General features: G+C 44.4%; 1 protein-coding gene across 1 annotated transcript; it reads right to left on the reverse strand.

Annotated features, from left to right (window-relative positions):
- Positions 1 to 211: 211 nt before the first annotated feature.
- NRDC (nardilysin convertase) lies at positions 212 to 26,224 on the reverse strand. The gene is made up of 31 exons (XM_072127573.1): positions 25,967 to 26,224; positions 23,769 to 23,988; positions 23,339 to 23,420; positions 23,093 to 23,246; positions 22,204 to 22,277; positions 20,883 to 20,978; positions 20,593 to 20,715; positions 20,456 to 20,513; positions 19,767 to 19,840; positions 17,650 to 17,719; positions 16,990 to 17,067; positions 16,036 to 16,156; positions 14,544 to 14,602; positions 14,413 to 14,467; positions 13,646 to 13,750; positions 13,437 to 13,560; positions 13,033 to 13,119; positions 12,446 to 12,565; positions 10,289 to 10,340; positions 9,972 to 10,122; positions 9,240 to 9,367; positions 8,202 to 8,364; positions 6,719 to 6,750; positions 6,477 to 6,615; positions 6,330 to 6,377; positions 5,818 to 5,870; positions 5,609 to 5,692; positions 3,229 to 3,319; positions 2,201 to 2,317; positions 1,917 to 2,006; positions 212 to 1,555 (listed from the first exon to the last, which is right to left on the reverse strand). The coding sequence occupies exons 1-31, from the start codon at positions 26,110 to 26,112 to the stop codon at positions 1,355 to 1,357; spliced, it is 3,195 nt and encodes a 1,064-aa protein (XP_071983674.1). The 5' UTR covers positions 26,113 to 26,224; the 3' UTR covers positions 212 to 1,354.
- Positions 26,225 to 26,996: the final 772 nt, after the last annotated feature.

Raw genomic sequence — 26,996 nt, forward strand, 5'->3', positions numbered from 1 at the left:
ATTATTTTTCCCCCTCTGAAAAAAAACATTCAAAAAACAAAAGGAAACCCAACTGCTACAGATCCCAATAAGTAACGGAGGCAAATTGTATGAAACATGATAATTGTTTAGACTGAGATCTTGGAAAGATGACGCCAATTTCCACAGCAGAATAAGAGGTAATTGGATTAGGGGGGGGGGGTTACAAATCTCACCCAAAATGCTGCCGAAATTCCGGAGCGAAAACTTGTATTTATTAAGGACTGCAATAGAAAGCGCTGGAGCGGACGGCGTCTGCGGATCCACAGCAAAACTTGCAACTTTATTCCAAAACCATTCATTCTTTTTGCATAATCCGTGCAGCTCCTGCCGATACACAGAAGCCAAAACAGAAGACGACGAGCTGAAAGGGGGAGGGGCGCCACAGCATCCAGAGTCACGCGAGAAAATAAATAGCAGGTAAGACAAATTGTGCTTAAAAGGGAACCTGTCAGAAGGATCTGGGCCCACATAAAGCTAATAAACTTTTATCCAGTGACAGGATCACAATCATCTCCTTTTATATTCTGCATATGTTGCATACAAATGAGCAGTAAGGTGTCATGGGGGTGGAGAAGAGTCACACTGGGATACCCCCCCCTCCTGTCTCCTAATCCAAATGCATCATCACAAGTCCGGCTGGCAGCTGCTGAAGGTAGTTATGATGAAGTACTTGTCACATGTGACCTTATTCCAACCAGGAGTGGCCAGGGCAGAGTGACTTAACTACACCCACATGACTCCTGAGCTCATTAGTACATGGCACTCAAAGTCATTATTTCTGTGTAATGCAGAGTCACCCAGAATACAGAAGGACATCATTGTGATCCAGTCACTGTCCTGCATAACAGGTGATTGCTTGGGGGCCTAAATCCTCCTGTCGGGTTCCCTCCAAGTGATTTTTTTGTGTTTTGCGAATGGAAACATAGTGATATTCACACAAATCAAATGCAACACAATCTAAAAATACCCAAGGTGCCTGGTTGGTTCTGAGCAGCTTTGCAAAAAAAAATTATAAAAATAATAACGATGAAATCTCTGAACGATTCCGGAATCCTGTGGTGTCCATTCTTAAAAAAGGTCGCCCTACACGTCAGGGCCGGGTGCTTAAAAACCAAGCACTAGAACACCCGAAAAATTGATAAAAACAGCCAAGGACCTCAGGAGCGGAGCCTCTGCCCGGGCTCAGATCACAGCTTTATGGCAGATCTTATGTCAACTGTCTCTTTAAAAGCATCCAAGAAAAAATCCTAAACTATAAACCTGGAAAAATTCCTAAAATAGAAGAGTCCACTGCACGTCCCCCACCTCCGACATGGGAGGGTCCCGTCCGCTCTCATTGGATTATTTTGTGATACGGCAGCAGTTTTAAGGTACTGGTAAAGCTGCGGATGTCGCTGATCTGTACCGCGTCGCCCATGAGCGGAGACGCAGGGAGGAAAATCAGGTGTGTGAGGTCTCCGTAGGAGGATTCGGGTTCTCCCGATGGAGTCTGCGAGGAGGTGACATCCGTTTCCTTCTCTCCAAATCCAACCACCTACGAGGAAAATAATCCAGATTAGACACAAATCTGCAAATCACGTCTCATTTAGGAGAATGTGGCGAATCCGGGACTACGCATTAGCAGGATTTCACGGACTGACTTCAATGCAGAGAATGGGACTTCAAGCATCATAGAGATGTATACAAGGATCCCCTTCTTCTCCGCTGTAATCATGATTGCACAGAGGTGCTGCTGTTCCGTGGAGAAGAAGGGGACTCCTTGCATCACACATTACTTTGAAGCTCGGAGTCCCGATTTTTGCACTTAAATTCTAGGCAACGGTCCACGATTTGTGGTTCAACCTCGGATGTGTGTTACTGGTCCAAGAGAAAGGAAGTCCTATAAGAGAACTTACATGCACGCTCAACACCTTCCTGTCCGAGCCTCTATGAGCCTGAAACCAGCGGGTCATGTCTTCTTTACTAAATGTCCTCAGGACCTCAATCTGGAATGAAAGTTAATGACACATTTAAGGTCAGATGAGTAACTGGGGCTGAAATCAAGAGCCATAAAAGCACAGCGCCATTCTAAGTATAGTGTCCATGAGTGGTATTGCAGCCATGTTAAGGCCATCAATATCTTAGTCTCCCAAAAAACCCTTTGCAACCAATTTTTACGCTATAATCGGAGATAGTCTACCTCGTGCTCCAAGCGGTCAAAGAGATACTGCTGGGTGAGGACTTCTGCCCAGTTCCGGTCCACTTCTTCTCCCAGGTGAGTGTCCTCGCACTCCTTCAGCTTTATTAAAGCCTTCACCTGCAGAGAAACATCACCTTTAAAACTTTAGATTAGATGAGACAACGGGTGCTGAACTTCATGAGCAGCGCTCTTGTCCTAGGGTGAGAGGAGCCATTGCCCCCCGTCTGGCAGGACATGTCAATGGGAAGGACGGGCCATTGGTTTTTGTTTGCAAGTTTCCATTCAGATGAAAATGGGATAGTTGCAGAAAATTTAAAAGCGTTTCCGATGTGTTTGGATAACCCTTAAAAAGGATTTGTCTATTTTTATGTGACCCTGATGAAGAAACACACAGATCTGATGCATTCAATAAATAATTGGATTTAAAAGGGACTTTTGGCCGCCTCCAACTTCTTGTTTATATGGATCCTGATCAAGTGGTCCATGAGGATTCAACATATCGATCCAGTACTGATCAGAAGTTTTGGCTATACCGTGAACAACAATGGAAACAGAAGGCTCCGTAGTGCTTGTTCCAAGGAACCAAAACTCAGCTCCATGGGATGGAACCGGAAACAGAAATCTCTAGCCAGGGCAGTGCCGCTATGGTGGACACTTTACAATGAATGAAGCCGTCTACTCCAGTCTCTGTCCACTGTATAGGTCCCAGAGTCCGGAGGCTGCCGCACAATCACATAAGAATAGCTGTCCATAATAAAGGAAGGGTTAATCTTTAATTTTTCGGGATGCTTCCGGTTCCTCCATGTCCTAGGGGTCTGCGGAAAGCCCCCTATATCCTCTCTCTCCGCAGTAATAGAAGTATTAGGTGGACAGGTGGGATCTGTGCTGGCATTACACAGCTGGCACAGGGTGAGAAGCTGCTGGATGTAGCTTCCTATACCCTGTGGATCAGCATCTTCTCTATTTTGTAGCAGTATAGTAGCCCCCGGCACCAGAGGCCTGCTGCATTATACCCCACTATCGCTTACCTGCGTTTTAAAGGCGTCTTCCGTTAAGTTCTCAATTTTGTCCCCAAAGGAAACCAGGAATTCTTCTATTTTCTTGTCCACCACTTCAGAGCTAAAAGGAAAAAAAAAACAAAAAAAAAAAAACCACATGCAGCTTCTATACATAATGACACCACATAAGCGCCTATAACCTTTATCAGCCATCGGGGTCAATGTTCCACGGATTCCGCTGTAGTTGGAATATTCGGTTTACTCCACACCATTCCTGAGCAATCCAGGACAATATTTATGGATCTCTACAGTCAGATGGGAGGAGCCGGGCCCAGGACCACCCACCTGACAGTAATGAGTCTGATTAGTATAATAGCAGGATAGTTTCTGCCCACAATATGCTGATTAGGCTCTACACTAGTGAGTGGGTATCAGAGTTACTTGTATTCTCTTGTACTATTGATTTATGAACGTTTGTTTGAAACCGGTCACTCCCCTAACCCTATGCACCTCGTATTATCCCAATCCGAACCACTAAAATCTCTTATTTAACAAATTGAGGAGATTTGTACAGACCGCACCGAGCCGGCAGATCAGCTCCGTACATCATGTGTCTGCACATTCCCGGATCAATATCATTAATGGATTTTAGAGCATCAAGACGGAATATTCTGCGATTCCCCGATGAATAAAATGTTTAACCACAACGCTGCCCGGACACTTCATCAGCTAAATGAGAAACCTTACAAGACCTCACACCCGACTGCTGAGGTGTATATGTGACTGAGGGAGAAGAGCCGACTATGAGCAGCCAAAATGTGATCACAATGGCTTCTCCTACCAAATAATTATACATATACCCATAGTATACCCATCATTACATCACTACTGACAATAGATGATGTCACAGCTTATCTCCTCCCCCTTCCTGTACAATGACCTCTATATAGATATCACTGACCCATCATTACATCACTACTGACAATAGATGATGTCACAGCTTATCTCCTCCCCCTTCCTGTACAATGACCTCTATATAGATAACACTGACCCATCATTACATCACTACTGACAATAGATGATGTCACAGCTAATCTCCTCCCCTTCCTGTACAATGACCTCTATATAGATAACACTGACCCATCATTACATCACTACTGACAATAGATGATGTCACAGCTTATCTCCTCCCCCTCCCTGTACAATGACCTCTATATAGATATCACTGACCCATCATTACATCACTACTGACCATAGATGATGTCACAGCTTATCTCCTCCCCCTCCCTGTACAATGACCTCTATATAGATATCACTGACCCATCATTACATCACTACTGACAATAGATGATGTCACAGCTTATCTCCTCCTCCTCCCTGTACAATGACCTCTATATAGATATCACTGACCCATCATTACATCACTGCTGACAATAGATGTCACAGCTTATCTCCTCCTCCTCCCTGTACAATGACCTCTATATAGATAACACTGACCCATCATTACATCACTACTGACAATAGATGATGTCACAGCTTATCTCCTCCCCCTCCCTGTACAATGACCTCTATATAGATAACACTGACCCATCATTACATCACTACTGACTATAGATGATGTCACAGCTTATCTCCTCCCCTCCCTGTACAATGACCTCTATATAGATAACACTGACCCATCATTACATCACTACTGACAATAGATGATGTCACAGCTTATCTCCTCCCCCTCCCTGTACAATGACCTCTATATAAATAACACTGACCCATCATTACATCACTACTGACAATAGATGTCACAGCTAATCTCCTCCCCTTCCTGTACAATGACCTCTATATAGATAATACTGACCCATCATCACATCACTACTGACAATAGATGATGTCACAGCTAATCTCCTCCCCTTCCTGTACAATGACCTCTATATAGATAATACTGACCCATCATTACATCACTACTGACAATAGATGATGTCACAGCTTATCTCCTCCCCCTCCCTGTACAATGACCTCTATATACATAACACTGACCCATCATTACATCACTACTGACAATAGATGATGTCACATCTTATCTCCTCCCCTCCCTGTACAATGACCTCTATATAGATAACACTGACCCATCATTACATCACTAATGACAATAGATGATGTCACATCTTATCTCCTCCCCTCCCTGTACAATGACCTCTATATAGATAACACTGACCCATCATTACATCACTACTGAGAATAGATGATGTCACAGCTTATCTCCTCCCCCTCCCTGTACAATGACCTCTATATAGATAACACTGACCCATCATTACATCACTACTGACAAGATGATGTCACAGCTTATCTCCTCCCCCTCCTTGTACAATGACCTCTATATAGATAACACTAGATACATTTCTGCCTTTTAACTTACTTGAATTTATTTGCCTGTGTTTCCACTGTGACTGAAAATCCCAGAATTCCAGATGTATTTCTGCAGGTTGGATACACGTGGTACCTGCAGATAGATGATAAGGGGGAGGGTATCATTTCTGAATTATATCAACAATACCTAAAAATACACACAAACTATTTTAATGTGTTAAGAACAATTAAAGCTGTTCCAGACTTCTGGCTTCTTACCCAAGAGTTTGCTTGGTCCTTAGGAAATCAAAGCAAGGTTCCTCCATGTGCATCTGGAATAATAAATAATAATAATAATAATAATAATAATAATAATAATGCTGCTACTACTAATAGTACTAATAATAATAACAATAATACTACTACTAATAATAAAGTCATAATTGAAAAGATAAAAAAAAAAAAAAAAAAAACACACACAAAAAAACCTACCGGTAGTTTGTACAGGTAATACGTTTAAAAGACTCCATCATATATTTCTTATAATGATATTAAAGTTCTGGAATAACACAAGTTGCAATGAGACCTGTCTGTGCCCTCCAGAGTCTCAAAATAATACTAATAATAAAAATACTAATATCAATAATATAAATAATACTAATACTAATAATAATAATAATAATAATAATAATAATAATAACTTCCTCTCCGCAAACAACCTATACACAGAAATCAGTCACAGATTCTGAAAATCTTCCCGAGCATTCGGCACACAGACAGGTAATACTTACTACCAGCAGCTCCATCAATGTGTAATCGCGCAAGTTCCTCGCACCAGACTGAAAAGAGATATATATAATAAATTAAAGATGCAAGATTAACCCTTGACTTTCTGTTTCCTACCAAATGATACGTTTCTGACCGTCTCAAGTCCCCACCTGGTAATACACGGTGACCTCCGAGTTGCAGTCGCCTTTATTCAGAGACTTGACCTTACACAGATGGTGAGAGGTCGGGATTTCCAACACCTGGAACTGCACCGGGACCTTGTTCTCCAGGGGTAGGAACTTCAACTTACTAAAAGGATAAAAAAAGAGCTCAGGTCAGAGAGAGGGAACAGCGCAAGACACCGACCATTGCTCCCCCCTAATGGATCCGTCATTAACGTATAGAATCTCACCTTATAACGTAATTCAGGAATTCTGCAGACTCCTGGATGAAAAAAATCAGAATATTACACAAAATGACTTATCTGACAGTATATACAATACAATCACATATAGAAGAGGCTCCGGTATATAGGAGAGGTTCATTTCATGCGAGGCACACACAGCCGCTCATTGATATTCCACGGCTTCACCAAGAACAGACATCTCTTCTACATGTGCAGCTACATGCGAATACAGAACAGACAGATTTAAAGGGAGTTCATGAGAAGATTGGACCCTGCAGGAAGCTCTGTGTAATATAAACAATTTATATTCTAGGATTGTAGCTGGACTGGAGACACTTAGGGAAGTATCCTCACACTACTGTGCCAAGAGGTCTCTGAAATACTTGGCAGTGTAAGGACATTCCCCCAGTCCTGCTGATACTAACAACATACACAAAGGTAAGATTACACATCTCCCCGGGGTCTATATCCAGCTGCTCCCATCTACGCCTCCCCATGTCTTTTCTGAGTATATCATGGGGCCAGGGAGATGTCATTTAAGGTCCTTTAGCCAGTTACAGTTGCAATGTCTACCGCATGAATGCATCTGATCACAGCAGCCTCCGCAGACTTCTACTCCTCACCATCCTCCATGGAGGCCCTTGTGATTTCATGTGATCAGACACATACATGGGGTAGGCTATGCAAATGTAGATGACATCACCCTGGTTACATGACAAGAAGTTGCAAATGGTGTAACAGAACTCTCTCTCTCTCAATGTTCCATACATGAGCATGTTTTGTAGCTGTTACAACTGTCAATCACCAAATTTGCAGGGCCTCATTAGACTCGGCCTCATTGGACTCACATAAGGTGAGTTGCATAGAAGTTTACAAACTGATTTTTTTCTTTTAACATTGCAGCCAAGGAAAGGAACCAATAAGGCCGGCGCCAAACGTGGCGCTTTTGTCTGCGCTTGCAAACGCAGACAAAGTCGCGCCCACCGGGGCGGGCCTCGGCCCGATCGCATCGGCGTTTCTATGGAAACGTGTGGCGCCGGCCTTAGGGATAAGGGCAATGATTTTTGACCATAGTATTTAAAGGACATCTACCACCAGGATGAAGGATTGTAACCCAAGCACACTGACATACTGGTGTGTGCCCCCTCCACCAGGAAAGTTTTTAAAAATTATGCAAATGAGCATGAGGTCATAGATGTCAATGGAGCCTGGAATAGCTCAGGCTCATTTGCATAAATTTTTATTTTGCTTCTTTATTGTGCTTCTTTAATTTTCTTAAGAGCAGGTCCTGGTGGAGGGGGCACACACCAGTATGTCAGTGCTTGGCTTACAATCCTTCATCCTGGTGGTAGATGTCTTTTGATGAAATATTTCTTTTGGGGGGAATTAATTAGCATGACAGGTTCTCTTCAAAGAGGAACAAATATGGTACCGTAATGTAAAGGTGCAGGAACGGTCTATAGTTATCCATGAAGCTCTGGCCACTTACCTTACTAGTGAAGTTTCCCTGGACCAAGCCTTCTACGTATAGCCGAGACTTGAACTGCTCAACGAATGAGAGTAGTTGTTCCAGTGTCAGGCCCTTGAGAATAGTGTGATATTTTTCCATCATGGACCAGCGATTATGTTCCAAGATCAGGAGCCGGACATCCCTGTAGGACACAGAATAGTCTGAGCCGCTGTGTATTTCTAAGAGGCCATTGCCTCTGGTACAAAACCACTTTCCTGCAGGGTGATACTTAGAGAAAAATTCATCATCTAATCTGTATGGGACTTCTCAACGCTTCCCAAGTAAGGCTACTCACACACACACTGCCGTTGCCCACCGCACCGTAGTACGACGGGCACACGGCAGCTCACCCCCGCCCCTCTCCATTGGAACATATGGCGCACGGCGCCGTAACACGGGAAGAGATAGGACATGTCCTATCTTTCCCCGGGCTACGGAGCGGTACGGTGCCGCACGTGTGCATCACCGTACCGCTCCCGTACAGGGCCGTGAGCCCATAGCGATGTATGGGGGACGTATATCAGTCCGTATATACGTCCCCCATACATGTGTGTGCATGTAGCCTAACAAGGTAATTCAGCTGTGTCAAAAGGAAACCCGTCAGGATGATTTGGGATACTAAATCAGTCACTGCTCTTTAAGGACCTGCACGTTCAGTGTCCAAAATTCCCTGTGTGATCTAGGTCTTTACCAGACATATACACATACATACAATTTTTTTTCTGCATCTTAAAGGGGGATCTGTAGGTCGAAAAACATGGCTTTGATCTTTCAAAAACAGCGCCACACCGGACCATGGTTTGTGCAGAGCTGCAATAGCGGCACAGAATATAGTCAGCTATTATGATGCTTTTGATAGAAAGCAGCCATGTTTTTCAACCTCTGGGCAACCCCTTTAAGCCACGACTCCTTATCACATGCAAAGCACAAGACAAATGATAAGTGTGAACACAGAACTTAGGTGCGAATAAACCAAAGCACCTCCCCCCCTCCCTACCCGCAGCATTGTGCACTCACTTTCCCAGTTTCTCAGGTTTGATCAGAAGGTTGAAGTACGTCTTCTTCAGCTGTTCTGTAATCATCTCATAGACGTCAGGAGAAGCTGTGAAGTCGGCCAGGTGATCGATGATCAACTCAAAAAGGAGCTAAACAGGAAGGGGACAAAAATATAATCAAAGATGTCAATCATTTATATTAAAGACGCAAAGAGTGAAAGCGCCGAGATACTTGCAGCAGCTACTAAAAGAGACTCCCACCACAAAAACCAACCCCTTCAGCAGGTACCTGTAGACAACACCTTAAAAAGGACATCACCAGGATAAAGGATTGTAAACCAAGCACACAGACATGGCGTGGGCCCCCTCTGGCAGCATCCGCTCTTCTTTTAGCTTATTATGCCTTTGTTTTTACAAAAAAAAATTTAAATGAGCCTGGAGCCCTTCAGGCTCATTTGCATGATTTTTAAAGTCTATTTTTTTTTTTTTTTAATAACAACAAGGTAAGCTTGGTTTACAAGCCTTCATCCTGGTGGCAGATTTTCTTTCATATTAAATGTCCTGCAACAATTATAGAATTGTCCAGGGATTCATGGTTAGAGTCAAACAGCTGATCTGGAGGAGAAGGTGAGACCACAGCGGCCTCTGCAGGTAAGACTCGGTATAACATGTCGGTCAGGAACCATCCTAATAGCCAGATTGTACGGCTATCCCGTCTTTGTCAGGACATTATATCAGATCGTTTCACACGCACCGGAAGTTTGTGGTTGAATCCTTTCACTTTAATGACCAGTCCGTGCTCTCCGGCCACCAGTTTGTATTCTAGTTGTGCCACGTCGGCCTCGTACGCCGGCTCCGCCAGTCCGTGAGCCAGGATATTCACAAAGATGTCAAAGAGAACCAACCTGAAAGAGCGGGAAGAGATCAGCACTACAGAGGAGAGACATTTACCAGCTCAAATAGAACACAGCAAAGCAATAGAAATTTAAAAAAAAAACAAAAAAAACAACAAGTCTTAACCTCAAATATTTTTTTAAAAAACCCTATAAAATAGAAAGCGTCCGGACTTACGTTTCGGGGGATTGCTGTATTAATGGAGAGATCAGATGAAAGCGGATGTAAGCTAGAGAGGAAAAAAAGAAAAGTAAAACAAAAAGTTTTTCACCTCCAATTACAGGAACAAGACTATTAACCCTTTACCACCAATGCCCTTTTTCAATTTTGCATTTCTGGTTTTTTTTCTCCCCTTCTTTAAAAATCCATCATTTTTTAAAATTTTTCCATGTACAGAAATTATAAGGGCTTGTTTTCTGCGTAACCGTCAGTGACGGCATTTCATTTTCCATGATATCCAACATTTCTCCAAATGCAGTGAATTTGTTGAAAAAAACAAAAAAAAAAAAACACCTTATGCAACATTTTCTTGTTGACTCCAAATACCAAATGTATATTGGTTTTTAAAAAATTAAAAACCTTTTGTACAAAAAAAAAAAAAATTCTTCATTTTGCCTTATTCTGAGGCCAATAACTTTTTCATACTTTCCCCTACGCAGATGTGCGAGGTGTAATTTTTTTTTTGTTTTCATTGCTAACATTTTGGGGACTGTATGACCTTTTGTTCAACTTTTTGTGCTGAGAAATTACAAAGAAGTGGCGTTTCGGACACTTGGGGGTTTACCGCTGGGAAGAAGCGTTCATAAATTCATTGATTGGGCATTTTGGGATACAGCGATGCCCAACATGTATATGATTTTTGTTATTTATTTCTTTTTATACCAGTTCTAGGGAAAAAGGAGTGAACTTGAGGTCTTTTATTTGTCTTTTTTAAAAAAATTTTTTTTACTGCATCTCTAGACCCTCTAGGTTACTTTAACCCTAGGGGGTCTGATCTCATATATACAATATACTGCAACACTACATTATTGCAGTATATTGTAAACTCACTCGATGTGTAAAAGGCTCTGCCAGTAGGAGGTTCCTTTACAGACCCTGCTATGACAAAAACCTGCGTAGAGTCGTGGCCGTACTACGAACCTTCCGATGCCCACTCCCCTCTGATGGGTAGGTGTCCCTCTAGAACCCAGTACATGCTTTAAAAGGTCTGTCCTCTATGTAAAAACTTGAAAGAAATTTGCATATGAAGTTTTACAACAAAACTTTGCAAGTCCGGCAGGTATTTTTTGTGTATAGGTTTTATATTACCGTATTTTTTGGCCTATACGGCGCACCAAAAATCCTTTAATTTCCTCAAAAATCAAAGGTGAGCCTTATAGGCCGGTGCGCCTAATATATGAACTTGTACAGAAATGTACTACAGACAAGATGTACTGTACATTTACTAGTGTTTAATAGCTCCATCCCCAGAAATGTCCTGCACCTTCCCACACAGTATACAGGGTCCCTGGCTCCTGAAGTGCCCCCATCCTGCCCTCCCCTAGCACAGAGAGACCGGAGCTGCCATAGTGCCGACCACAAGGCAATCATCATCATCAGTAACCAATCCCCCATACCTGACAGCCCTGTAACAGGGGAAAGAGAAGGAGCCACAGGGAACCCCACAGGAATAACACCCTGGCTGAGGAGGGAAGGGGCAGAGGGAGACCGCTTAACCCCTTCTGCATCACCCTGCATTAACCCCCAGCAGCCCATACCTCTGAGATCGGAGCTCTCTGACACGCTGAAGACAAGTTTCCCGGGAAGTGTAGCTGGCTAGAACTGTGCACAGGTCTGCCACCTGCTGGTCATTTTTAGGTACTGCATTTGATCCTGCGCCTTATACTCCAGTGCGCCTTATATATGAACCTAGATGTCTTAGCAGGCATTTATTAGAGGTGCGCCTTATACTCCGGTGCGCCTTATAGGCCGAAAAATACGGTATTTGTATATTTATTTGCTCTCTATTTCCAGCAGCCAAATAGTCAAAGATGGAGGAGTTATATGTTGGTGTAATGCACATTACTATGTTGAAAACTATTGTTTTTCCAATTTTTGATTAGAGTGTTGGAAGTTGCAGAGAACAGCGCTCAGGTATTCCCAGCGCTCAGGACACATTCTCACTATCAGTACACGTCCTTGAGGAAGAACCATCCACTGACCATATTGTTATCCCCCAATCCTGTGAATAGGGGATAACATACCAATTCAATAAAACCCTTTAAATCTAGAGCACGGATCCATTAAAAATGCAATAAGACAGAATTCAGAGAATTTCTTGCCTGCATTTCCTACCTTTAGGGATCTTAAACTTGTTGTCTTTCTTGTACCAGAGGCAGCCCTGCTCCATGTCCTGTATCTTCTCTGGATACTCTCTATCGGGACAGTCCGACGTCTTCAGGGTGAAGTCAGTGGCTGCAGAAGCAATGAGAAGACTAAGTGTCCAAGCGGCAGTGAGGCCCATATAGAACCCAGACCCCACACCCCCCGACCCCATTGCCTACACAGAACCCAAACCCCACACAGAACCCAGACCCCACACCTCCTGACCCCATTACCTACAGAGAACCCAGACCCCACACCTCCTGACCCCATTACCTACACAGAACCCAGACCCCACACCTCCTGACCCCATTACCTACACAGAACCCAGACCCCACACCTCCTGACCCCATTACCTACACTGAACCCTGACCCCACACCTCCTGACCCCATTACCTACACAGAACCCAGACCCCACACCTCCTGACCCCATTACCTACACAGAACCTAGACCCCACACCTCCTGACCCCATTACCTACACTGAACCCAGACCCCACACCTCCTGACCCCATTACCTACACAGAACCTAGACCCCACACCTCCTGACCCCATTACCTACCTATAAACTTATTTTCAGCCGGGAGATGAAGATCTGGGTTTACAGGATAATCACTGGCCCACAGATCTTTCCACTTTGCATCAATCTCTGCAGAAAAACACAAGACAGTGAAGACCTTATATATTTCATATCCATGGCCGTACTCAGCGCAGACTTTGTGGTGGCCACAATTTGGAGACGGAACAGGATCCATGTTGCTGGTTGACCCCACCTCACTAATGGTCATCTGTCCCATAATGCATTAGGCTTTCCGTACAGGACAGTAGATCCATGAGGCGGTGGCTCCTTGCATCATAGATGACCATGATGGTTTAGGTGTTACACAATGGGAAGAATTCGGATAGCGATATATGGCTGTCATGCGGTCTCGATTACATCTCATAGTAACAGAACATAAGTGTTACCTTCGATGCTATACTGAGTCCCGAACCACTTCTCCTTCAGGTTACATTTGCCTTCGTTATCCGGGGACAGGAGCAGCAGGTTCGCTTTCCCAGGGGTTAATTCTCGAAGTGCGTCTCCTATCACCTGTACATGGAAACACGGGGTAAGAGCGATGAGAATCCAATCAGCGGTCACCGACATGATGCAGTCGGAGCGCGCAGACACTTACCTCGGGGATGTACTCAAAGAGGAGCTGGTCTCCCGTCAGGAAATCTTCTTTGGGGAAAAGCTGCATATTCTCACAGATATTCTCCACATATTCTATTGGGTCAGTCTAGAAGAAGGGGAAGAAAATATATATATATTTTTTTTAAATGTAGCACTTAAAGGGCATCAGGATGAAAGACTGTATGCAAATGAGCCTGAGGGGCTCCAAGCTCCATTAACACCTGTGGAGCCTGGAGCCCCTCAGGCTCATTTGCGTACAGTCCTTCAGCCTGATGCCCTTTAAAAGGAGTATTCCCATTTGTTCAATCAATGACATATACTAGACCATATATACACCATTCCAGACCATATATAACATTCCTTTATGATCTGGGGGAAAAGTTGTGTAGGATATGTATAGCTTGGATATAACATCACTTCTCAATCAGCTTAAGGCTGCATTTACACACACGTATGCTCGCCCCTCTCCATAGGGATGCACGGTGCCCGGCCCTATGAACGGGGAATTATAGATCATGTTCTAACCACCACACGTGTGGTACCGCCGCCGGAGCACATTGCCATCTATGGGGACATATATATATATATACACACACTTGCAGCCCTATACACGTCTCCACAACGGCAGGGTGATCCGACTTCTGGAACAACCAGTAAACCAGAGAGCCCAGGGAACCCCTAGACGTTTCCTGCACATGGCTGAGGACACCCCCTGCCTCCAATTAAACCAAGGAGGATTCAGAATCCATAGTTTCCCCTTTGTAGTACCTGCTCCTGATAGCGAAATTCATTGGCCTCAATTTTCTGAATTTCCTGGAAGATCCTAAGGGAAGACAAGTGATTGGTAAATGTTTGTATAATCTGGATATAACTATTTTACTATACGGAGTGATATCTACCTCTCCTGTGGACCGAGTTGCTGTAACATTTTTAGATACTGGAATACAAGATGAGTAACCTAAGGGGGGGGGGGGGTGAATGGAAAAAAAAAAAAAAGAAAAAAGTTAAATACTTAATCTGCAACTTGAATACACAGACAAAACATTTTTTGACAGACCGACCTATAAGAGAAGATCCTGTACAATTGCTTGAAAATGACTTCTGATAGGATTGTTTAGATAATCTGTTAATTATTCAATTACAGTAATTGTAAAAAAAATATCCTACACCTAAGGAAGCGCTCGCTACCAGTGGGAAACGCGTTGGGTTTGTCCTTTTTAAAGGGCATCTACCACCAGGATGAAGGACTGTATGCAAATGAGCCTGAGGGGCTCCAGCCTTCATAGGTTGTAATGGAGCCTGGAGCCCCCCAGGCTCATTTGCATACAGTCCTTCATCGCGGTGGTAGATGCCCTTTAAATATGTGTCAAGAAACTTTATTTCGAATAAAATAATTTTAGACCAGAGGATAGATTTTGTGGAACCGTCAAGGATTAACTTGTATAAAATTACAGTATTAAGAGCGAATCTTCCTTCCGGAAATATTTTCAATAAATTGACAGCTGGGAGTTACCATTCCCAAAAAGGGATGTCCTGCACAATCCGATGCAGTCACCACTAGTTAGGCGCAGTTCACACCTATGTTCAGCAGGTTCTGTTCCCCCTTCCATTATCAAGACTTTCCGGGCACCTTTCATTCTCAGATTCCGTCACCCTTTCCTAAAACGGAGAGTGTAATGGAAACCCCCAACACAGGTGTGAATGGAGCCTTAGTAAGTATATGAACATGCTCTATTAATGCTGGGAGTAGTAGTATACAGTAGTTGGTGATGCACAGGATACAGATCATACAGAGGGAATAGGACATTTCTATAGGTGGACTCCAGATTCTTTACACCCGCAGCCATTGTTTAAAGGAAACCTACCATTTGATTTCATGCATTGTGAACAAAACACACCTTGAGAATGCTGTAGCTTAACTGATGCAGAAACATAGCTTGTTTATTCCCTGGTCCGACTGGTTTTGCTAAAAAAAACTATTTATAAAATTCAGGACCTTGGGAAAGCTGAGTGCAGACTGCCTGTCACACATAAACACATTACACGGAGCTTCCTGAACTGTGCAGACAGTACTTATCAATCTGAGCTGGATGACTCAAACACAGCAGCTGGGGGATGGTGCAGCGATTGATTACTTCTGCCTGGCAAGGACAACACAGTGATGACATCATTCTCTGGAGCACTGCATAATTAGAGTAAGTGGAGAAGCGCCGGAGAAGCCACAGGAGTGACAGAGCCTCATTATCATAATTTTATAATTATTTTATAAACCACGAAGTTCAGGGATTAAACAAGATATGTTTCTGCATCAGTGTAGCTACAGCATTCTCAAGGTATGTTTGGATCATAATGCATCAAATCAAATGATCGATTTCCTTTAATTCTTCATACCTCATAGAAGTGCTCATATCCAGCATCTGTCAGCGTGATGGAGATACTGAAGACAGAGTACGTTGTGTTCTGCTCAAAACCCGTCTCACTGTTCCCTCCGAACAAAGCGAGTGCCCAGCACCTGAAGGGGGAGGCGAAACAAAGAGGGTTGGTTACAAATGGAATTTTCCTATCTTAGGCTATATTCACACGAACGTATGGGGGACATATATACGGCCGACGTATATACGGCCGATATACGTCCCCCATACACTCCTATGGGTGCACGGCACCCTACGGGAGCGGTACGGTGCCGCACACGTGCGGCACCGTACCGTTCCGTACCCGGGAAAAAGATAGGACCTGTCCTATCTTTTCCCGTAATACGGCGCCGTGCGCCATTAATTCCTATGGAGAGGGGCGGGGGTGAGCAGCGCTCACCACCTCTCCCCGTGCACTGCCGTTGCCCGCTACGGTACGGTACGGGCGGGCAACGGCAGTGTGAATATAGCCTTACAGGTTTTAAAGCTGCATTCACAGATTTTAGGTCCCAGACCTGAAATTTGCACATTTTTCGTGCTGGACCAGCGCCTGATTCTGTACAATGTGTCATATTTACACCATAAACTGCAGAATTTGGTGCTTCCGTTACACATGAGCTCGAATAAGCTGCGAGGTTACGTCCACATAGGGGCGTTTCTATAATATGTGTGTGTATGGTGTCCTGCAAGTCACATACAGGATAATAGGGAATTGCTGCAACAAATCTGTAAAATGTGGACAAATTATTAGGGTTTTCTATTACAAGTTACTTTACAAACTATTTCCAAATATGAACAGTAGATGCATCTGTGTAACTCTGCACTAAAATAAAGCTCAAATATCAAAAAGCACATAAATACATAACACCACCATCTACACGACCACAGCTGCATTACAACAAATCCTTTGTATCGTACAGTATAGAATACTTACTTCTTACGCAGCAGGGACAGGATGCTGCCTTTCCCCTCGTGTCCTATGAGCCATGAAATATAGTGAAGAGGTTTCACCCTTAAAATAGATGACAATAGATTAGAAAAACTCTGCAAGGAAACCTACCATCAAAATCTATTATGATAAACCAGGGACATTACGCATAGACCCAGGTACTATCACTGGTAATCTTCTCATATGTGTTATCCATGGCCTCCTTCCTGTTTAAATAAAATGTTATAATTATGCTAATGAGCCAGAAGGGCTCTACCAGAGCCCCTCGGTGCTGTAGTGTTACCGGCTGTTTGACCGTTTCACCCTCCCCATAATCTTTCAACACTCACCCTCCCTCTGCCCCCAGTGGGGGGAGGGGGGGGCTCCTGTACAGTGCAATAGCCTGTGAAGCTACAACACAAAAAGGCTCTGGTAATGACCCCAGAGTTCATCTGTTTCATTAGCATAATTTTAAAAGTTGATGCTAGAAAGGAGGAGGCCATGGATAACAAATATAAGAAGATTCCCACAATCCCGGTGCCCGGATCTATGAGTAATGGCCCTGGTTTATCACAATGGATATTGACGGTAGATTTTCTCTATATCTTGAATGTGGATCGGATGTGTCAAGTCTGGAACAAGAACTCAGCTAAACCCGATACTAACTTGTAAAATGTTTCCTGGGGTGGAAGAGCCCATGTGATGGTGAGAGCGTGAACTTTCTTGATAGGAACAACTACAAGACAAACATAGGAGATGATGTACATTACACTATATATAATCACAGCATAGAAATGGCAATGTATCTGGTTGTATTGTAGGTGAGGGAGACCTCCATTAGCTACACTGGCTCTTCAGTTGACATAGAAATTATTTGGCTCACGGGGCCGATTTGGCAAAGGGGCCGTGATAAATGTCACTTCTGGGGAAGCTGGGCCCCATAACACATAGCTGCGCTCCAAAATGCAAGAGAAGGGAGGGTATTGCAAGTTAAGGCTTTAAATGGGTTTGACCCGGAAAGAATATTCTCAAATTTCTAGTGATGTTTACACAATAAGGCTACAATCACACACATGTATGGGGGACGTATATACAGCCGATATACGTCCCCCATACACTTGTATGGGCTCACGGCACCATACCGCTCCGTATCCCGGGAAAAGATAGGACATGTCCCATCTTTTCCCGCGTTAAGGCACCGTGCGCCATATGTTCCTATGGAGTGGGGCAGGGGTGAGCAGCTCTCTCCTCCTCTCCCCGCACGCCCGCCGTGCTGCGGTACGGCGGGCAACGGCAGTGTGCATGTAGCCTAAAGTTCATTTTTAGCCGCTTACTTTACAATTTTACTCAGTGTTATTGCTGTTTTAGCTCCTATCACTCAGTGATGCTCAGTGTAAGATTCCAGAGTGTGAGCGAGGACTCTAAGCAGAGACTTCATGATCCCTCTGTGCTGTGAGATGCTGTGAGCGGACAATGTGCTTAGATTATCAGGATCCAGGTTTATCTACACTTTGATTTAGCTTCTGAATGTATTTAAGAATCTTGTCTTTGTGGGAATGCCCATTTAAGCTAAAATAAAAAGCAAGATACAACTTTATTCCTCCCCAAAGGAAATGATAATGCCTTTAAATTGTATTTGCATCCAATGCATGGTAAAACAATGGCGGCGGGGGAGGTGTATAAGCATCTTGCTTTGTCTTGATTCCACAACCAAGAATGGGAGAATCAATTGCTTCTCCCAGATAAATAACTGAGGTTGCATTATGGGTAAATTCACATGTAATGGCTCCTAGAAGTCTATATGGGCTTTACATGGCTACTGGCACTGACTAGTTAAAAAAGGAAGAAAGAAGGAGTTTGCTGGTATATAGCGCAGAAGCCTCCAACCAAAGAAGAAAAGAGTCCCAAATCTTCTCCACAAGTGATGCTTCCATATAAAAATGCCAGCCTGAACAAATCTTATAGAGCCCAATTCAGATGAATAAGATCAGAATACACTCCGATGGCTCATCTACTTAGCAGATTTCATTGCAGCAAAGTAAAAGAACCATCAGTGTGTATTCTTATCCATGTGAATTGGGCACAATAAGGCTATATTCCCACACACAGGAATATACATGTACCCTAGCACGGCGGGCACATGTCGGTGCCAGGGAAAGGAGGAGGGGGTGAGCGCCACTCACCCCCGTCCCTCCGCATAGAGAAACATGGCGCATGGCACCGTATTCTGGGTAAGATAGGAAACGTCCTATCTTATTGGCCGTATATATACGTCCCCCAACGGCCGTGTGAATGAGGCATAAGAAGTTCAAGTCTGTGTTTTTCTACTGGCAGCACCTACTGGCAACATTCACTTTACACGTCTCATTAAAGGGGTTGCCAGGAGTTTGCATGAGATCCCATATTCCACATGATTATCAGTGGGGGGTCGGACTGGTGGGACCCTACTTAAATCAGCAGAACGGACCTCTAGTGATCCGTAGAAGAGGGGTCCTGTTCTCATTAATGGGTGGAGGTCAGGTCCAGGATGTGTACTGCCGCTCCATTTAATAGTATATAGAGGATATCATGCAAACCTGGTACAACCCCTTCAAGTCTCACAAAGAAAATTTTCATTTTTACATGAAATAGGACTTCCCCATGTCCTACAGAGAATGTGAACAACCAACACAACCGATCAAATGCAGCTTCTAAACAGACCCATAAGAAATCATGGGAAGTAGGAAACAATTAGGCACCAATCCTAAAAACAAAAAACACAGATGGGACATCACAGGACTCACCTCTGTACAGTAAATTAAACCCTGGGGTGTCGAAAGGGTCAGTCAGGTGGCTAAAACTAGGTTTTTGCAAACCGCTATAAATAAAAACAAATGAAAAAAAAAATATTTATATATATTTGGATCAATCTCGTAAACAAATACAAATGAAGCAGTTTTAGGGCAGCACATACAAAACCTTAGAGGAAATCCACCATCTGAATCCATCATGATAAACCAGGGACATTACTCACAGATCCAGGCACCGGCACTGTAGTAATCTTATTTTTGTTATCCATGGCCTCCTTCCTTCTAAAATAAACTTTTCTAATTATGCTAATGAGTCAGAAGGGCTCTGGGCGCCATACCAGAGCACCTCCATATTGTAGCATTACAGGAGCAGGTCTCCCCCTCCTCCATAATCACCCCCCCCAACCCACTGTGTGATATTACATCAGGCCGAGGAAGAGGGGAAGTGCCGAGGAGGCAAGGGGAGGGGAGACAGTGTAACAGTCTGTGAAGCTGCAGCATGGAGGGGCTCTGGTAACGGCTCACAGAATAAATTTTAAAAGTTGAATTTAGAAGGAAGGAGACCATGGATAACAAATATAAGAAGATTCCCACAGTCACGGTGCCTGGAGTAAGTGCCCCTGGTTTATCGTGATGGATTTTGATGGTCATGCACATAAGAGCCATCACTTTCCTTCACTTACTTGTTTGGAATATTGCTGAAAATCTCCTTCACCCATTCCTCCAGTGTATCTAGAGTCTCTGGAGAGATCAGAAGACAGTGAGTAAGAAGAGTAAATGTGGATACATTGTATAGACCGCGCGGGGGACACTTCCATACCGTTAGACTGTACAGACAGGGTCATGTAGTGCGCAGAGTAGTACGCCCTGTAGAAGTCTCGCAGCCGGGCGTGGGTGTCAATGTTCTTCTCTTCAGGTTCATACTTTAAAGTTTGAGCATTTCCTGCAAGTTCATGGTAAATATAAGATATCCACAAACAGTAGAACAATGGAATATACACAACATGGGAGATTCTCCAAGCAAAACACAGCAGAATTTTGGTGTAATTTCTGCTCCAAAATGGACCCGCCGTTCCATACGTTATCCAGGGATGTAAACGTTGAACTCACCCCAGAAAAACTTTCCCATTGGATGACCAGGTTTGGCCAAACTCCCAAAAAGCATTTCTTTACGGTTGGAATCAGAGGGGCGGGCGAGCTCATACTCTGTAATAGGATCAGATGGAAAAAAATTTAGGGCCGCTGAATTCATCAACATCATCCCCAAAGCTCTGCACAATGCTGCGCCCCCCACACCTCTCCTTTCTCATCTCAGTCTATCGCCCAACCCCTGCTCTTCCATTATTCTCTTCCTTATTTCAATTCTCCCACTCACTTCTCCCGAGCTGCACCAGATCTCTGGAATGCCCTTCCCCCAGTCTATCAGATTAACACATCAATTTCTAAAACTTCAAACATGCTCTTAAAATCCATCTCTGAAGGCATGTCTATCGCACTCGCTAACTGCATGCAATTTTAATTCTTTGTTAACCTATTGTGTTCCCCCACCCCCAAGTTTATATCATCTACTAAGTCATCTACCTCATCCACATAGACTGTAAGCTCTTGTGTCACCCCCTCATCCTCATTGGGGGTGAGGGAACACAATATGTTAACAAAGAATTAAAATTGCATGCAGTTAGCGAGTGCGATAGACATGCCTTCAGAGATGGATTTTAAGAGCATGTTTGAAGTTACTTACAGTCTATGGGGATGAGGGGGTAACACAAGAGCTTACAGTCTATGAGGATGAGGGGGTCACCCCCTCATCCTCATAGACTGTAAGCTCTTGTGTCCTCCCCTCATCCTCATAGACTGTAAGCTCTTGTCACCCCCTCATCCTCATAGACTGTAAGCTCTTGTGCCCCCCCTCATCCTCATAGACTGTAAGCTCTTGTGCCCCCCCTCATCCTCATAGACTGTAAGCTCTTGTGCCCCCCCTCATCCTCATAGACTGTAAGCTCTTGTGTCCTCCCCTCATCCTCATAGACTGTAAGCTCTTGTGTCCTCCCCTCATCCTCATAGACTGTAAGCTCTTGTGTCACCTCCTCCTCTTCATAGACTGTAAGCTCTTGTGCCCCCCCTCATCCTCATAGACTGTAAGCTCTTGTGCCCCCCCTCATCCTCATAGACTGTAAGCTCTTGTGTCCTCCCCTCATCCTCATAGACTGTAAGCTCTTGTGTCACCCCCTCATCCTCATAGACTGTAAGCTCTTGTGATCATGGCCCTCACTCCTACTGTTCCATATGACTGTTATTACTCTGTAATGTATATTTGTACATGTTCCCCATTATCTGTAAAGCTACAGAATTTGAAGTTATGTAATTAGAATCCTAATAATCTTTATTTAATAGGGGGAAGAGGAATAAATTGTAGCCACATCCCACTTACCACTATCCACGGCTTGTACTTCCCGGTCTATGGCATCACTGACCATCAGCGGGGAGATGAAGAACTGTGCCCACCTGCAGGGACAGCAATGCCCAGGTAAGTGACAATACATTATAGCTGGGCACACCCATATCTCCTCCACCACATTATATGCCAATGATAAGCAAAAGAAGGCACCAGGAGTATAGAAAAAACATGGGGGATGTCACTGCATCCAAATTGTTGGTTCACATACCAAAAGCTAATCAGAGCTATTCCTTTACATTCCACTCTAGGACATGCATCCTCAGCCAGAATTTTCAGGTTTTTGATGTAGGAGATTGGCGTTCTCTCTCTCCTTATACAAGATGTCAAGGCTCAGCTGTCTCATTAGTACTTTGCATGGTCTGTTTCAGGAACACAACCTGTCCATCAATTCCTGCCTTTTTTCCCCTTGGGGGTATGTTTTTTGGAGCAGATTTTGAGACTTGTCCAAATCTGAGCTTCGTAGGGGTTGTAAAAGTAGGATTGGTGATTGGTGCTAGCATTGCCGTCTGCACAGTGTTCCCATGAGATAGATGCCCCCAGCATTGGATAATAAGAATTCCTTTATTTATATAGTGCACACAGATTACACAGCGCTGCACAAAGCTTGTCATATCAGTCCCTGTCCCCACTGGGGCTCCCAATCTAATCAACCTACAATTACATTTTTGAAGTGTGGGAGGAAACCGGAGGAAACCCACACAAACACGGAGAGAACATACAAGCTCTTTGCAGATGTTGACCCTGGGACAAGAACCCAGGACCCCAGCGCTGCAAGGCTGTAATGCTAACCACTAAGCCACCGTGCTGCCCATTGGATCATGAGTTCTGAATAGTAATAGAGGGCAAACACATATTTTCTTACCGGTCCAGGGCCTCCTTGAAATGCTTCCGCTGGACATCAAACTGGAAAATCGTGCGCTCGCAGTCCGTGGAGGCGTTATCACTGCCCCCATGTTTTTTAAGAAATGCGTCAAAGCCGTTCTCATCTGGGTATTTGTCACTGCCCATGAAGACCACTGTAAGAAACATCCATGCAGGTGGAGGGGTTATCACATTGTTACACTTTATTCCTCATTACTCCCCCCCCTGCATGATACAAGACACTCACTGTGCTCCAAGAAGTGCGCTAATCCCGGGAGATCTTCTGGATCACTGAAACTTCCCACTCCGATGCAAAGGGCGGCTGCAGACTATAGAAAGAAAAGGAGGGACAGCGTCAGTACCAGAGGGACAGCGTCAGTACCAGAGGGACAGCGTCAGTACCAGAGGGACAGCGTCAGTACCAGAGGGACAAACACCACTGGTAACACTCAATTTATTCATAGTCTTCCAGGAGGAATAACAGAGGAACAGTCCACCCCCTGTAGACCCCCAGCCACACAGACATGAGTATGTGCATTTTATTTAGGCTCCTGCAAGGAACATACATGTGTCCATCCCTAGATATTCCACTAATGTTTTGTGTCTCCAGAGGTCCATAAAAACCTAAAATCGTAAAGGGCCCCCGACTAAGAACAAGTGTGTAAGATACAACCTACCAGCTTCTCAGTGCAGCCCTTCTTATCCTTAGCACATTCCTCGTCCTCATCCTCCGTATCCTCATCATCGTCCTCTTCCTCATCTCCGCTCTCATCTTCATCCGACTCCTCTTCATCATCATCTTCTTCCTCATCATCAGAGGATTCAGAGTCTGAGTGACCAGCGGAGGCCAGATCAGAGATGAGCAGGGCTCGGAGACCATTATCCAGCTGAATAAATCTATGGGGATAAAGTAAAGTAAGGTTAGGAGTAATGGCCGGACTCCACCCTAAACACACATGCCTGGGCAATCCCAGCAGCAATGTTCGTATTACATAATATTGCAGTATCTCTACCAGGAAAGTAATAAACTGTCCAGCAGATAACCAGACCTTAAAGGACATGTACCACCAGAAACAAGAACTGTAAATCCAGCACACAGACATACTGGCGTGCGCCCCCTTTGGCAGGATCTGTTTTTCTTTTAGCTTCTTGTGCCCTTGTTTTTAAGAAAAAATGCTTTTGAAATTATGCAAATGAGCCTTAGGGGCTCCAAGTTCCATTAACACCCATGGAGCACAGTGCACTCCGGCTCATTTGCATATGTTTTAAAGTTTAGTTTGTTTTTTTTTAACCAGGGCACAAGAAGATAAAATAAGAGCAGATCCTGACAGAGGGGGCACACACCAGAATATCAGTGTGCTTGGTTTACAATCCTTCATCCTGGTGGTACCCTTTTAATGTTACTTTTATTGGTCACTTTCCTCAGGGAAACTCAGCAATGCTTCATCATGTTTGGCCGTACCCACTTCTTACAAAACCTAAGAGTTATGATAGTGTCCTATCAAATGGAAATCAAAAATCCAACATGATAAACCAGGGATAGATCCAGGCACCAGGACTGTGCTAATCTTATATGTATTTTCCATGGCCATCCTTACTTCTCAAATCAAGTTTCAAAATGATGCTAACGAGCCCAATAGGCTACCCTAACCCCTTTGAGATCTGGCTTTACAGGATGTTACACTGTCTCACCCTGTACCTGCTCCCTTTGGACTTGTGCGATTTGCAATTTCTACCGAAGAAGCGGGGGCGGGGGGGGGGGGGGGGATGAGACAGTGTATCAGCCTGCAAAGCCAGATCACAGAGGTCTTGGGTAACCACTCATAGTCGTTAGCATAATTATAAGGCAGATTACCACAATCATGCTGCTTGGATCTATGAGTAAGTGCCCCTGGTCTATCATGATGGAAGATTTACTTTAAACTTAAAATTCTAAATATTTAAAAAAAAAAAAAATTTAAAACTTGAAATATTAAAATGACATCATTTCAAGACCTCTGCTTGCTTTCAGTATGGTCTAATCATCTTGTTTACACACAGACTATGAAAACCTGTTTCTACAGTTCTAGTCTGGACAATACTCTGCACAAATCTCTCCTGAGAAGACAATTTACCAAAATGTATCATTTTATTCCCTGGATACAATTGTAGCAAATTCTCATCAATAAGAAGTATCAGGGGTGGAAAGGTTTGTAAACAGGAAGGTGACTGTTTGCTGACTGTGAGCAATGACCGGGATTATTGTGAGAAATTGAAATCTTCAAATATTTTAACTTTTGTTAATATAATTTCGACATTTTATTAAAGCCCGGAAGCTCCTGGTCTAGAAGGACAGTAGATGTAAGATGTCAGTGCCAGGATATGGGTCAGAAAGTGGGAGCATCTCCTGGTGAGACTGACACAACAATGGGCAGCACCTGGGAATAAAATCATATGGGGGTAACAATTAAAGAAAAGGGACCTCATGGATGGGCAGCACCAGCAGGGATTGCAAGAATCCGACAATAGTAAGCAATCATAGGAAATCTACCATCAGAATCCATCATCATAAACCCTACTCATAGGTCCAGGCACCGTGAGTGTGGCATCTTCTTCGATTTGTTACCCATAACCTCCTTCCATCTAATATCAACTTTTAAAATTATGCTAATAAGCCAAAGAGGTTCTGTGGGTGTAACCAGAGCACTTCCATGCTGCGGCTTCACCGGCTGTTACACTGAGCCAGAGAGGGGCAGCAGCTGACAACAGTCCCGTGCATAGGAAGGGGGCAGCAGCTGGCAAAGGACACACAGCCAGGCGACATGACGTCTGAAGCCAACAGTGACGTCATCACAGCAGCAGGGGTGACAGGAGGACACGTAAGGCGGATACTGACCGGTATTTCTTGGGGTCACTGGGAGATTTGATGATGTCTGTGTCCTCCTCGTTGCCCCCGGTCTCGGGCTCCCCCCTGCCCGCCGTGTTCTCCCCGTGGGTGGCCGGGCATGGGCAGGCGGCTTTGTGCGGGTTGCGGGCGGGCATGTCGCGCTGATGACAACGTTTACACACACTGGACTGCGGCTCCGGGCCTCGCACAGAAGCCGGTGATCTCCAGCCCAACCAATCAGCGGCTGCGGCGGCGGTCACGTGCTCCGGGGCCGGTCAGGGATCTGCGAAAGGACGACAGAGGGGCGGGGCTTTCTAGGGAGGACCAATCAGAGCGAGGGTTGTTGATACGTTGTGAAGTTATTGCGGAAGTGTGTGGTTGTGATGCGGGAGGAACACGTGGAGCCAGAGGCGTGTGCCGCAGACAGTGCTAGGGGTTCCCCCAGGTGATCACACTGTCCTAACACTGCTGTGCTCTCTGCACAGTGTTCGGGATCAGTGTCGGATTGGGGTTCCTTGGGCCCAGCAGATGAATTATGCTGGGGGCTCACCCTCCATCAACTTCTAAAATACAAACTTTCGAATCCTCCAAATTGGGTTGTCTTCTGCTGTATCTCTGGGGTCCAGGACTGGGTTAGAGCCTGGGCCCACCAGTAGATCCTCTGGTGGGGCAGTCCAACACTGTTTGGGATTCTTCCTGGTCAGATGTGTAATCATACAACTGTGTCCTCGCACGGCTGTGCTCACTGCAGACACTGTTAGGTATTGTGCAGAGCTTTGTAATCATATATGTTTGTGTATCGGTTATTAGTAGCAGCAGGACTGCGAAATATGGCTTAATATTCCAGGATTATAGCTGGACTTCCTGCACTGGTCCTTACACTGCAAAGCTCTGTGCCCTCTGAAGCTGGTGTTTAGAGATCAGGTCTTTGGAGATATTTGTAATTGCGCTTTTGTATGTTTGGTAGCAGAAAAACTATGACATTAGGTTTTATATTCTAGAATTGTAGCTGGACTTCTTGTGCTGGTCCCTACACTGC

The sequence above is a fragment of the Engystomops pustulosus genome, chromosome 10, assembly GCF_040894005.1.
Source record: "Engystomops pustulosus chromosome 10, aEngPut4.maternal, whole genome shotgun sequence".
Taxonomy (NCBI): Eukaryota; Metazoa; Chordata; class Amphibia; order Anura; family Leptodactylidae; genus Engystomops; species Engystomops pustulosus.

What these genes read in the sequence shown, in the direction of transcription:
- NRDC (XM_072127573.1), bottom strand. Translation starts at nt 26,112, where the DNA reads ATGCCCGCCCGCAACCCGCACAAAGCCGCCTGCCCATGCCCGGCCACC. An exon ending in TTCAAGGAGGCCCTGGACCG is followed by an intron (nt 22,278 to 23,092) that starts GTAAGAAAATAT and finishes CTGTCCCTGCAG; the next exon opens with GTGGGCACAGTTCTTCATCT. An exon ending in CAAGTTTAAGATCCCTAAAG is followed by an intron (nt 10,341 to 12,445) that starts GTAGGAAATGCA and finishes TTTCCTCTCTAG; the next exon opens with CTTACATCCGCTTTCATCTG.